General features: G+C 39.5%; 1 protein-coding gene across 9 annotated transcripts in view; it reads left to right on the top strand.

The window, feature by feature from the left end:
* ZCCHC4 (zinc finger CCHC-type containing 4) overlaps positions 1-12,489 on the top strand; it is a 52,012-nt gene that overhangs the window by 15,664 nt on the left and 23,859 nt on the right. For all 9 annotated transcript variants that reach the window (XR_009246311.1, XR_009246310.1, XM_058670251.1 and 6 more), the window contains one exon: positions 8,565-8,637. Coding sequence is in view for 7 of the 9 variants with exons in the window: in XM_058670251.1 (XP_058526234.1) it covers positions 8,565-8,637 (73 nt within the window). In the remaining 2 variants the exon portion in view is untranslated. The remainder of the gene's footprint in view (positions 1-8,564; positions 8,638-12,489) is intronic.

The following is a 12,489-nucleotide window of genomic DNA, read 5'->3' as shown; positions in this document are numbered from 1 at the left end:
AGCAAACACAGGTGAGAATGATTGAGGACTGTTCTTGACTCCCATCTGGTGGTAATATAGAAGACACAGACCTTCGTTTCTAATACAGGTGGTAAAACTTGTCTGGCTGTCTCCATAATTTTGCATTTTTGAAATTCTCTTCTTAGACTTTCTAATTGTTTTAATTCCCAGAATTCAGGATATGTTTAGAGGATACTGTGTTTTTAGCATTTTTTACATGTTCTTTTTAAAAAAATATTTCTTTATTTTTATTAGAAAGGCAGATATACAGAGAGGAGAAGAGACAGAGAGGAAGATCATTCGTTCACTGATTTACTCTCCAAGTGTCCGCCAGTGTCGAAGCTGTGCCAATCTAAAGCCATGAGCATGGAGCCTCTTCAGGGTCCCCCATGTGGGTGCAGGGTCCCAAAGCTTTGGGACGTGCTCAACTGCTTTCCAAGGTCACAAGCTGGGTGCTGGATGGGAAGTGGAGCTGCCGGGATTAGAACTGACACCCATTTGGGATCCTGGCACGTTCAAGGCAAGGACCTTAATGACTAAGCTACTGCACCAGGCCCTACACGTTCTTAAATGCACGGAAGGCATCTGGATTGTGTTTCTTTTTCAATTTTTTTTTTTTTCCAGGTATTTGGAAGGTTGAGTGTTATGAAGAGATAGAAGTAGAAATACACATAAAGAAAGAATGGGAGAGAGAGAAAGAGAAATCGAGCTTCTCTTTTTTCATTCACTGCTTCATTACCAGAATAACTACAGTAGCCAGCCTGAGTCAGGCTGAAGCCAGAACCTGAACATCTATTCCATATGGTGCCAGGACCCAAGCAATTGGGCCATCATCTTCTCTCTCCCACCATGCATTAGCAAGTACCTGGGTCAGAAACAGGTAGTCAGGACTCAAACTAGGTAGTCTCAGATGGGGTGCAGGTCCTCAGCGGTGACTTAACGGCTATACCACAACACCCACCTCTGGTTTGTGTTTCTTTTTATTTGGTTCTGATAAAGTTCTGTTTGGGCAATGTTTCAATATTTGTTGGAGAAACTATTAAATAGATTAAATATGGTTTCCTTCTCCCAAAAAACAATGTAGACAGGGCAAGGGTTGTGTTCCTATTAAAATAATAGTTTATGACCTGGTGCAATGGCTCGATTGGCTTATTCTCCCCCTTCAAGTGCTAGTATATCGCATGGACACTGGTTCGTGACCCAGCTGCTCTATTTCCCATCCAGCGCCCTGTGTATGGCCTGGGAAAGCAGCAGAGGATGAGCCAAAGCCTTGGGACCCTGCACTCATGTGGGAGACCTGGAAGAAGCTCCTGGCTTTGAATTGATTCAGCTCAGCCGTTGTAGCCACTTGGAAAGTGAACCAGCAGATGGATAATCTTTCTGTCTCTCCTTTTTTTTCTAAAAATCTCCCTTTCCAATAAAAATAAATCTTTAAAAATAAAAAGCACAGCTTTTTTTTTTTCTTTTAAGATATTTATTTATTTACTTATTTATTTGAAAGTTATAGGAAAAGAAGGAGGGAGTGAGAGAGAGTATCCGTGTGCTGGTTCACTCCCCCCATGGCTGCAGTAGCTTGTACTGGGCCAGGCTGAAGCCAGGAGCTGCATTCAGATCTCCCACAGGGAGAGCAGGTTCCCAGGCATCTGGGCTGTCTTCCACTGCTTTCCTAGCCACATTAGCAAGGAGCCGAATCACTAGCGAAGCAGCTGGAACACAGACCAGCATCTATGTGGAATGTATTGCACATGACGGCTTTACCGGTTATGCCATCACATAACTGGCCCCCACAAAGCATAGCTTGTACAATTTATTTTTCTTTGGTTTTCCAAGTCAACTTGACATTGTCCAATTATAAGCCACTAGGTTTCTTAGGAATACCTTTGTTTTATCATTCATTCTTAATCACTCAATCCATATTAATAGACATTTGCTTGTTGTGATTGATTGATTCTTGGCAGATTGACAACACAAATATTGGCTACTTTTAATTTCAAGGTTTTTTTTTTAGGTGGTACTGCTCATATAACACTCACTGTATGAAAGTGAACATTTCAGTGGTTATGGGTGTGTATTCACTGTTGGATAACCGTCAGTAGTAACTGCCTCTAATATTTCCATCACACTGAAAAAACCCTGTATTCACTTCACTTGGGAACCACTTCTGTCCCCATGAGTTTCCATGTGCTGGATATTCTGTGTAAATGAATTTGTATAGTATATGACTGTTTTGTCTTTTACTTTATTTTTTTTTCCTTTTTTTTATAAAATTTATTCATTAATTACATTGTGTTGTAATTACATAGAATCTGGGATTCTCCCCCCCACCCTCCCCCCGTGGTGGGTTCCTCCACCCCGCTGCATAACCATAGTTCAAGTTTAGTTGAAGTTCCCTCCCTGCAAGAATTTGCCAAGCATAGAGTCCAACATCCCATAGTCCAGACAAGTCCATCTACTTATTGGGAAGACCCTCTCTGGTCTGAGGGCAGAGTCAGCAGAGCATCTTCCCGGTCAAATAAAAGCACTAATATACCATCTGCAACAATTAACATCATTATGGATTGAATTGACATGATATTGAGCAGTCAACATGCTAAAAATAAATGCGATTTCTTAACCACTTTCTGTGACCCCCCATTCACAGTTCAATTTTAGTTTATATACTACAAATTTGTCTTTTACTTTAGATCATGTTTTCTAAGTTCATCAGCTTCAGCATGTAACAGTGCTTCATTCATTTTATGATAGTATAATATTCTATTATTATTTTAAAATTTCTTTTTAAAAATTTTGAATTGATTTCCTAAAGTATTATTGTTAGAGTCTTGAAATTGCCTAATTTTAAAGGTATAAATTTAACTTTTGGCTTCTTATAATGTTTGTTTTAATCGCTGCTATCTAGTGTGTGCTTGTCCCTTGCCAGCCTTTTCTAAGTCATTTCTCATAGTAGCTCTACAAGATAGAGATAGTGCCATCCTTCTCATTGTGCAGATGAGAAAATTGTGGTAAAAATAACTTAAATAACCTGACTAGAGTCCAAATATGTAAGTTATCAAGCCAGGACTTCAAATCGAGATAGTTTGGCTCCAAAAATTGTTTTCCTTAGGAATTAACTTTGCAATTGGACTTGTATATAAATAAGCTTGTCTTATGGAGACAGTTTCTTTTTATTCTTCTCTTTCTCCCAATCTCTGTATCTCCCTGTCTTGGTCTGTAAAGGTTTTCAGATGAATCAATAACTAGTTCCCAGTATACTAAGGTGTTCGTATTAGGAATTTTGGGAATCTCCCAAATCCGTTCAGGTGAAACAGAATTGCCTAGTTCATCTTGTAGGGGATAGCCAGTTACAGTCTAGTTGAGTGGTTGGGCCTCATACAGTGTTAGGCTCTGCCCTTATCTTCCCACTTTATCCTGTCTTGGCTTTGTTCTGCAGGCATTTTTTTCACACTGCCAGGCACTTTGATGGCAGCGGCATCTTTAAGCCTCTGTTATTAAAACAGTCCAATGGAAAGAATCAGTCTTTTCCTGAGAGCTCCAGAAGCAAGACTCTAAAGTGTTGTTGTTGGCTTGGCTGGGACCACATACCCATCCCAGAGCAGTTACTGGGCAGGTAGAGTGCTCTGGCCAGCCCCCGACCAACCACACGGGAAAGAGCCTTCACAAGAAGAAAGCATTTGGCTGGAGGAGGGGGGGGTTGTAAGTGTTGGAAAGGTAAAGAAATTGCATGCCCCTAACTGAATTATTCAAGACAATATGTAGTTGTCAGCAATACTCAAATTCTGATCTTTGGCACTTTCTACTTATTTCAGTAAAAATGGTATAATGTTATCTTTGCAGTAGTACAGTTGTTTGAAGCTACATTAAAAGTTATATGGATGATTCCAATCTCATTAAGGAAAGATGATCTTCAAGCTGGTTGTTGTGGACTGATTTATAGAGAAGGAAACTTGAAAAATAGTGGCATCTCAAAGAACTTGTTCAAGTTGCAAGCATCCTTGGCTTGCTTACTTCTCTTTATTTGTTTGTTTTTTTTTGTTTTGTTTTGTTTTTGGAAGCAAAAATAATCTTTAATTTTGGCACCCAAAACATTCTGGATTTTTTATTTTTTTTAAAACACCGTTTTATTTCTTTTGCAAAAATTGAAATGTATTTCAAGTACATAAAATAATTATTTCAGTACAACTGAATGGTTGTACAACCATTGTCACTGCTTAATTCCAGAACATTTTTATGACCTTTGGAATAAACCGTCCCTCAGTGACAGTCACTTCCCATTTCCCCTGACCTTACTTAGCCTTTTGCAACCATTAATCTTTCTTCATACACTTGCTTAATCTGGATACTTCATGTAAGCAGCATTATATAATATGTGGCATAGTGTCTGATTTCTATGAGTATTTTCAGGGTTTATCAATCTTGTAGCATGTATTGTTTTTTTGGTTGAATAATATACATTTTGCTTTTCCATTCATTAGGTGATGTACATTTGGGTTACTGTTACTTTTGGGTTATTATGATGAGTACTACTTGTTAAAGTACCATTTGTGTTAAAGTTTTATCTGAACACAACTTTTCAGATCTCTTGGGTATTGTATTAATTTTCCAGGGCTACCCTAACAAAATACAGAAGACAGACTGACTTAAATGACAGAAACTTATTGCCTTATAGTCTGGAAGCTAGAAATCTAAGGTTAAAGTTTCTCCTGAGATCTCTTCTTGGGAGAGAATTTGGCAGTTGACCAACACATTAGTTACCATGCAACTCACAGCCACCTTGTCACTGTCTCGGCAAGTGGTCTGTTCTCTGTGTGCACGCATCCTGTCTGTCCAAATTTCCTCTTCTTGTATCAGTCACATTGGTTCAGAACCCACACTAACGGCTTTATTTTTTACTTAATGGCCGTATTCTTTGCATTCTTGAGGCCCTGCCTCTAAAAGTTCGTATTCTGAAGCGCTGGAGGGTATAACTGCAAAATAAGGATTTTGGGTGGGCTATATATAATTCAGTCCACCACAGGGTACCATCACTGGGAGTGGCATTAGCAAGTTAAAGGTTAGCACTGAACTGTTTTCTGTATTACATTCCCAACAGAAATGTGCAAGGGTTATTTCTCCACATGCTTGCTTTTGTCTTTTGGAAAGTGATTTGTAGTGACTTTGTTGCATTTCCCGAGTGGTTGTGGTGATCTTGGGCATCCTTCCATCTTCTTAAGGGCCATTTGCTTACCTTTTTAGAGAAATGTATATTCAGTTTTGACCTATCTTAATGTTGACTATCTTTTGTTATTGAAAGGAAAAAGTAAGTCTTATTACTTTTATTCTAATTTATTTCATCTTTAATGCCTTGCCTGTGGCTTTAGCTTTCTTGGATATAGCCTTCTGATAAAAGTAGGGGATGTGAACAAAGTTATTTTAAAATTCATGGAATATATTGATATTTATTATATATATACACTTCTCTATGTGCATTTGTAATTTATAGGATATATTGATGCTTATATGTGTGTATATACACACACCGATAAACTTTTTGTATATTAATAGTTATGGAATACATTGATATTTATTTGCATTTTCTATCGATTTAAAGTTCCCTGTGTGCATTGCAGACAGAGATTATTCTATTCCAGAGATTGGAGGTTTGTTTTTTGATCATCTGTTGCAGAGTCAGTTCTGTGAAAGTCAACATTAGATACGAAGATTGTTTTTCTAAAACATATTAGTTAACAGAATGAGTGTTCAGGGTGTTGTCTGTGAACTCAGTCTGGTAGGAAAAAGATTGGTTCAAATTTATTGTGAACACCACAGTTACATCAGGAAGAAGTTTGTTCATGATTGTTCATGATTGTTGCTTCTGGCCTTGACTCTGGAACCATACTGCCCCAGCGAGTTCTGTAGGAAGCCTGGAAACTGCCTCCACCACAGGGTTCCATTTGGATGTGATATAAATTTCCTTCTCAGTGGCTTAAAGATATGAAGTTAACATTTGCTAGGAGGGATTTCTGTATGCTCTGATGGTAGCATAAATATGTGAAACGATTTGGCAAATTGTTATCCTAATAGAGTTATATCAGATTTCTTAGGTTTATTTTATGAACTTATTTTATTTGGCTCTTGATTACATTTCCTGTGTGTAGGGCATGTTTCAAACCCAGTAACCAACTCTCATTTAAAGAGAATGAATGGCCAAGTTAAATGGATGTCCTTTTGAGCAGTTTTCAAGTGCCTGCATTGCTGATTAGTTTTGTTTGCTTTATTCAATAGAGAGAATAATTCTTTGCAGCCAATTTCATTTTAAGAGGGCAATCTTGGGTGACTTTTCATAATTTAAAAATATGAATAATTATGCTTCCTTGTTTGTAGTGGGTGGAAATTTAAAACTGAAGTCTTGGCTTTGTTTGCTCTCTGGCTCTGCAGGAGAGCTGCCTAGACAGGTGCACTGTGCTGAATTTTATGTACATCACATTTGTGTTTTAATTTTAGTAACTGACTGTTATGTCAAAAAGGGTTTTTACTTCCCTTTACTTACACTCACTGAGCAGTGGGAGACAGGAGAACCCATAAGTGATAGTTGACCTGTGGCTGCAATAACATTGATGTGATTTCATTAAAAATCAGACCATTGAAATTCAGTTAACTTGGAAGATGTATTTATTAATAATAACTGAGATTGTCCCCCACAGTTTTGGGGGTGTTCATTAGGTTGCACTGTATTGTTCATATTTCTTTCAGCCGTCCATGCCTGTTGTATCTCAGTGCACCTGTACATGAGTTACGAGATTGGCAGATGTGTTAACAGATCTTGAGTGATGATACAGGATGGTCTACTGAGGGTGGTGGCCAGCTGTTCTGCCAGCTCCATCTCAGAACAAGAAGAAATAGGTTAAGACTGTATTTTGGTAACCATATACACAATTCCCCTATTAGGAAATTAGGATATTAAGATACAAATCTTTATGGCTAGTATTTATTAAAATAATGATATTAAGCATTTAACACATGCTCTGTAGCCTGACATTGTATTAAGCTTTTACATGCATTATCTCATTTATTTTCACCAAATTGTTCAAGGTAGAAGATTATTATTCTCATTTTGTAGATGAAGAGACTAAAGCTGAGGAAGGTTAAGTAACATACTGAAGTTTCACAGTTATTAAGTGACTTTAGAACCCCTGCTTTTAACCACTGTGCTGTAGAAAGAGGATAAACCAGGCTATCTATTATATTAAAAGTTACTTTGGATAACTGGTTATTAACAGTTTGGTTAATTGAGGGTAGCTGTCCAAAAAAGAAGTGCCACTGTGGTGATTTGGTTCACGAAATCATTTTGTAATTATGTGTCCCTGATTTTTTCCCCCCACTCTTCTACCAGGGTGTGATTTCCTAAGAAGGGAGGTGTGATTACTCTGTTGGTTTTTTTTTTTTTTAAAGATTTATTTTTATTACAAAGTCAGATATACAGGAGAGGAGGAGAGACAGAGAGGAAGATCTTTCCGTCTGATGATTCACTCCCCAAGTGAGCCGCAACGGGCCGATGCGCGCCGATCCGATGCTGGGAACCTAGAACCTCTTCCAGGTCTCCCACGCGGGTGCAGGGTCCCAATGCATTGCTTTCCCAGGTCACAGGCAGGGAGCTGGATGGGAAGTGGAGCTGCTGGGATTAGAACAGGCGCCCATATGGGATCCCGGGGCGTTCAAGGCCGCCAGGCCTATGTTGGGTTTTCATAGTGAAATAGTCCAAGTTCAAATTTTACTCAAACAGCAAAGAGGTTTTTGTGTTGTATGAAAAACCCAGAAACCTGTAAGAAAATAATTAAGATCCATACACAGAAATGGGGAAAATATATAGATGGACAGCACAAAAAAGCAGTTAAGGAATACAGAAAACAATCTGGTAGTAATCCAGTGAATGCATATTTAAGCCATAACATACTATCTGAATTTTGCCTACTAGTACATTAACAAAAACGTGTAAGATGCTAATACCCAAAGTGGTACATTGCTTCTTTACTGATATCTCAAAGAAGTTTTGTAATCAGATATTTTTCTTTCCTGACACTAATTCAATACATAAGAAATATTCACTTTTTTCTCATACTAAGAGGTGTATTTTATTAAACTAATCTGCATTAAACTTTGTATTAAATACTTCTTTTTGATTTACTGCAGAAGAAAATAATTAAATAGCTGTTGGGCAGAAATGTTGATTTAGCGTTTTCCTTAAAATTGTTAGCCATGAGAGATGTATTTTAATTGATAGAACATTGAAAGCTTAACGTGCATAATAATATCAGTAACCTGATGGTTTATATATAATCTTCAAGTCCATGGGAATAAATGTATTTTATATACGAGTTTGTAGTTTTACCACTGGCTTATCAAAACGGGGGACATAATTGAAGTGCATTATTTATTCACTGTTGCAGATTCTCAACATTTGAGGAAGCAGGGATACTGTGATTAGGTTCGTTTGGTTAGAGATATAATTCTATAGTTTTACATTTTAGTTTGGTATATCTGCATATCTGTGACTGGGCAAGTGACTCTAGCAATAAATTATTTTACAGGTACTCACAGTTCTATATGGAAGATAGCTTTTGCCATTATAACATGTTTAATCACCATTTCTTTGATGGAAAGGTAAGAACTATGACCATTATCTCCTCTCTTGTTTTAGAAAACAGGTTCAGGAGTACCTCCCTTGTGATTTATCTACTTCTTATTGGTATTTATTTTTGTCCATTTATTGTGTGTTTACCGAACAAGAAGAAGTGACTGTGATATTCCCATGCCTTTTGGAAAAGGCCTGCATGCTTAGCCAGGCCGCTGGGCTCGTGTATTCTGAGTCTTGCTCCTTCCCCCGCCCGACCTCCCTCTGTTCTCCCCTTTGCAGTTTGTGCTTAGGGCGCAAGGTTCACATCTCCAACCCGTCTGCCCTTGTCCTGTGGGGGCCTTTGCCCAGGCTGTTCTCCCTGGCAGTGCCAGTGTCTGCTCGTCTCTCAGAGCTCTGTCCTGATTCCCTCCCACCAGTTCTCCCTGTATTCCAGCAAGGTCCTGCTCTGCTTTGTTGATTTGCTGTAGTTAGTGCATGAGGCAGCAGGGCCTCCAGGGCAGGTGTGTGGTCTGCCTTTCACTTGTGCTGTGAGCCAAAGCTCTTCAGACTGCTCCAGAAAGGCAAGACTTTGTATAAAGTACCTTTAAAACTTCCATCTTTAAATTTCATGTTAATGTTAATGATGTCACTGAGAATAAACAATATAGCAGACTTGATATTTTCTATTCCTACTCCTCAGTTGAGTTGCTTATCAGTCCTACTACAAAATACAACTTACAATGAAACCAGGTAATAATATCTAATAGGAGGTTGGTCAGAGATGTTTTGAAATTATGAAGAATGTAAGACGAAGCATACCCATAGTATTTGCATGTACAAATTTCTTTAAATTATGAACTGTGCTTCACTATATATTATGCTTTGAGGTATTTGCTAATGAAAGTGAAAACCATGTCAACTAATAAGTAAACATTCAGGAAGTGAAAACAAATAATAAGTTGTTGGTTGGGACTGAAAAATTAGCCCCTGATTTAGCATAGTCATAGCATTCATTCCATTTGATTCAGTCTAGTGTTGGGATATGTATTTTCTTTTTTAGCTGTGATAGCTATTAAAACCAAGTATTGAAATAAGCAGCAGGCAGAACTAGAGTGTTTCCCTGTTTCCCAAAGGCTTGTTGTCTGGCTGTGGTCACTCAGTTTGGAATCAGATTAGATGAGTATGAAGGTGAGCAGGGAGCTGAAACTGGGCAGTAGATCATGAGGGCATTCTCTGGCAGAGTGGTGGCAGTGAGGAAGAGAGGAGGGAATTGTACAGTTTTACAAGTCAGTTTTATTTATGATCTTAAACTTGATCTGTTATACTTGTCTCTTTTTCTTTTCCTTTTGAGATTTAGTTATTTGAAAGGCACAGTTACACAGAGAAAGGAAAAAAGAGAGATCTTCAATCCACTGGTTCACTTCCCAAAGGGCTGCAACAGCTGGTGCTGGCCAGGCCCAGTCCAGGAGCCTGGAATTCTGCCAGCATCTCCCTCATGGGTGGCAGGGCACAAGTGCTTGGGTCACCACTCACTTTCCCCTGGTGCACTAGCAGGGAGTTGGTGAAGTGGAGCAGCCGGGGACCTGAGTCAGTACAGGTGGCAGCTTACCTGACTGTGCCACGTGTTTGCTCTGTTACTTGTTTTTGGAAGTTTATAGAATTTACCTTCCAGGGTTGGAGTAAGTGGTTCCGCTGTATCGTCCCCTGAAGAAGGCAGCCATTGAACTTGGTCTTTCCTGACTGTAATTTTAACAGCAGCTTCTAGCGCCACAGCTGTAGAGATCCATCTACAGAAGACTGTTGTTCCGATGATTGCACTCCGCGCTACTCCCTGAGCGAAGTATTTTTGGAGGCATTTGCTGTGTGTTGTTCAACCAGTGACTATTTTTGTATCTTCGGGTGCCTGTGAAGCGATCTGGGACACACTGGAAGATGTGTGTTTCTGCCTCAGCGCCTGCGCTCTGTATGAGCCTGGGGTGTAAAGGCACATGTTCCCCACATGGAGTTTTCTCATAGTAAATCGTGAAGCCCTCTAGGTAATAAACAAATGTTATGTGCCTATCAGTGGGGGTTTCTGTATGTGAATGTATGGTCAGTTAAACTGTCAAGCTCTTTTCTCATGAAAACAGAAGTGAGTTCAGCTTCTGTTGACAAGCACAGACAAACCTTTGATTCCCACAGACCATAACATTAGCACCCTTGGCAATTGGTGGTATCTATTACACGCCAGTGTTTCTTACCTAAAAACAGTATTTAAAAATATATTTATTTATGGGCCTGGTGCAGTAGCTTAGTGGCTAAAGTCCTCGCCATGCGTGTGCCAGAATCCCAAATGGGCCCTGTCTCGTGTTCCAGGCGCTCCACTTCCAATCTATCTCCCTGCTTGTGGCCTAGGAAAGCAGTTGAGGATGGCGGGAGACCTGAAAGAAGCTCCTGGCTTCAGATCAGCTCAGCTGCAGCTGTTGTGGCCACTTGGGGAGTGAACCAAAGGATGAAGATCTTTCTCTCTATCCTCCTCTCTGTAAATCTAACTTTCCAAACAAATCTTAAATGATTCTCTACCTTCATGGCTGGGCCAGGCCAAAACTACAAGCCAGTAGCTTCATCTGGGTCTCCATGTGGCTGCAGGAGTCCAAGCAGTTGGCCCGTCCTCTGCTGCATTTCCAGGCCCATTAGCAGGGAGCTGGATTGGAAGTGAAGCAGATAGAACTTGAACCAGTGCCTATACGCAATGCTGGCACTTAGGTGGCCATTTTGCTAAGATCCAAATGTAATGCTCTATATAAAGCTTTTTGTTGTTGTTTATTGGAGAGGCAAACAAAGGTGCTGCAGACAGACAGAGCTCGTATCCATTGGTTCTCTCGCTGTGTGCCCGAGTGGCCCAGGCTATGGCTCTGCTGACACTGGGAGCTGGGATCTCCATCCAGGTCTCTCACGTGGGTGGTTGGGACCCAGCTGTTTGCGCCACGCCTGCAGTCTCCCCGGTCCACATTAGCAGGAAGATGCAGTTAGGATCTAGATCTCATGCAGGCAAACTCCAGCTGCCTGAGGTGACATGGGGACATCGTAGCTGCCAAGCCAGTCACCCAGCCTTGCAGTAATACATTTTAAAGTAGGAATTGAGGCATCGTTCACTTGTTTGTATATTTTATTTTTTGTACTTTATTTCTAACGGACTTGAAAGTTTTCAATATCATCATCTGTGCTTTAAGTCCTTGCTAGTGTAAGCAGGTTAAGAAAGTGCCAGGAACACTTGAAAAGTGATTAACCTTCTTGGCATGCCATCATCTGCAGTAGAGGTTCCAGTAGAGAGTTAATAAAGATGCTCTGAGGGAAAAGGGATTGGGATGTTGTCGTTTTTTCTCTCATCAGGTGGGTCTTCTAAATTGATTTAGCGGTAGAATAATATATATTTTATTATAAAGTACATACAGGCTTATTAAAGTTTAAAATGCCATTAAACTTTAAAATCTTGTGCCATTTTGTATACTGTGTTGATTTACTTTTATAGATGAATACTTGAAAACTATTTCCAAGACTGGAGATATAAGTAGAGGTGTAACTTACTAATTTCACGAAAGCAAAACATGATAAATTTCCTTGATAATGTTACCTTCGTGATGACTAAGACATGGAAACCAACCCATTGGGAAGATATGTTAATAGCGAGGGACTGGATAAGCTTTGTCAATTGTGAACACAAGAATTTTACATGGTGTGCACGTTCAAATATGTCAGTTATTTGATACCCAGAAACGTGTACGTGTTTAACTGTTAACATGTAGCTGTTTTTAACGGAATTCATCTTGATGGACAAACCAGATGAACGAAAATAGGTCTTATTCCTTTTTGTGTTCTCTGGTTTCTGTTTGTTTTGTTTCATGAATTTGATGTTTTAG

This window comes from Ochotona princeps, chromosome 11 (genome assembly GCF_030435755.1).
Source record: "Ochotona princeps isolate mOchPri1 chromosome 11, mOchPri1.hap1, whole genome shotgun sequence".
NCBI lineage: Eukaryota > Metazoa > Chordata > Mammalia > Lagomorpha > Ochotonidae > Ochotona > Ochotona princeps.
Note: the sequence above shows the minus strand (reverse complement) of the source record. Positions and strands in the feature narration are given on the sequence as shown.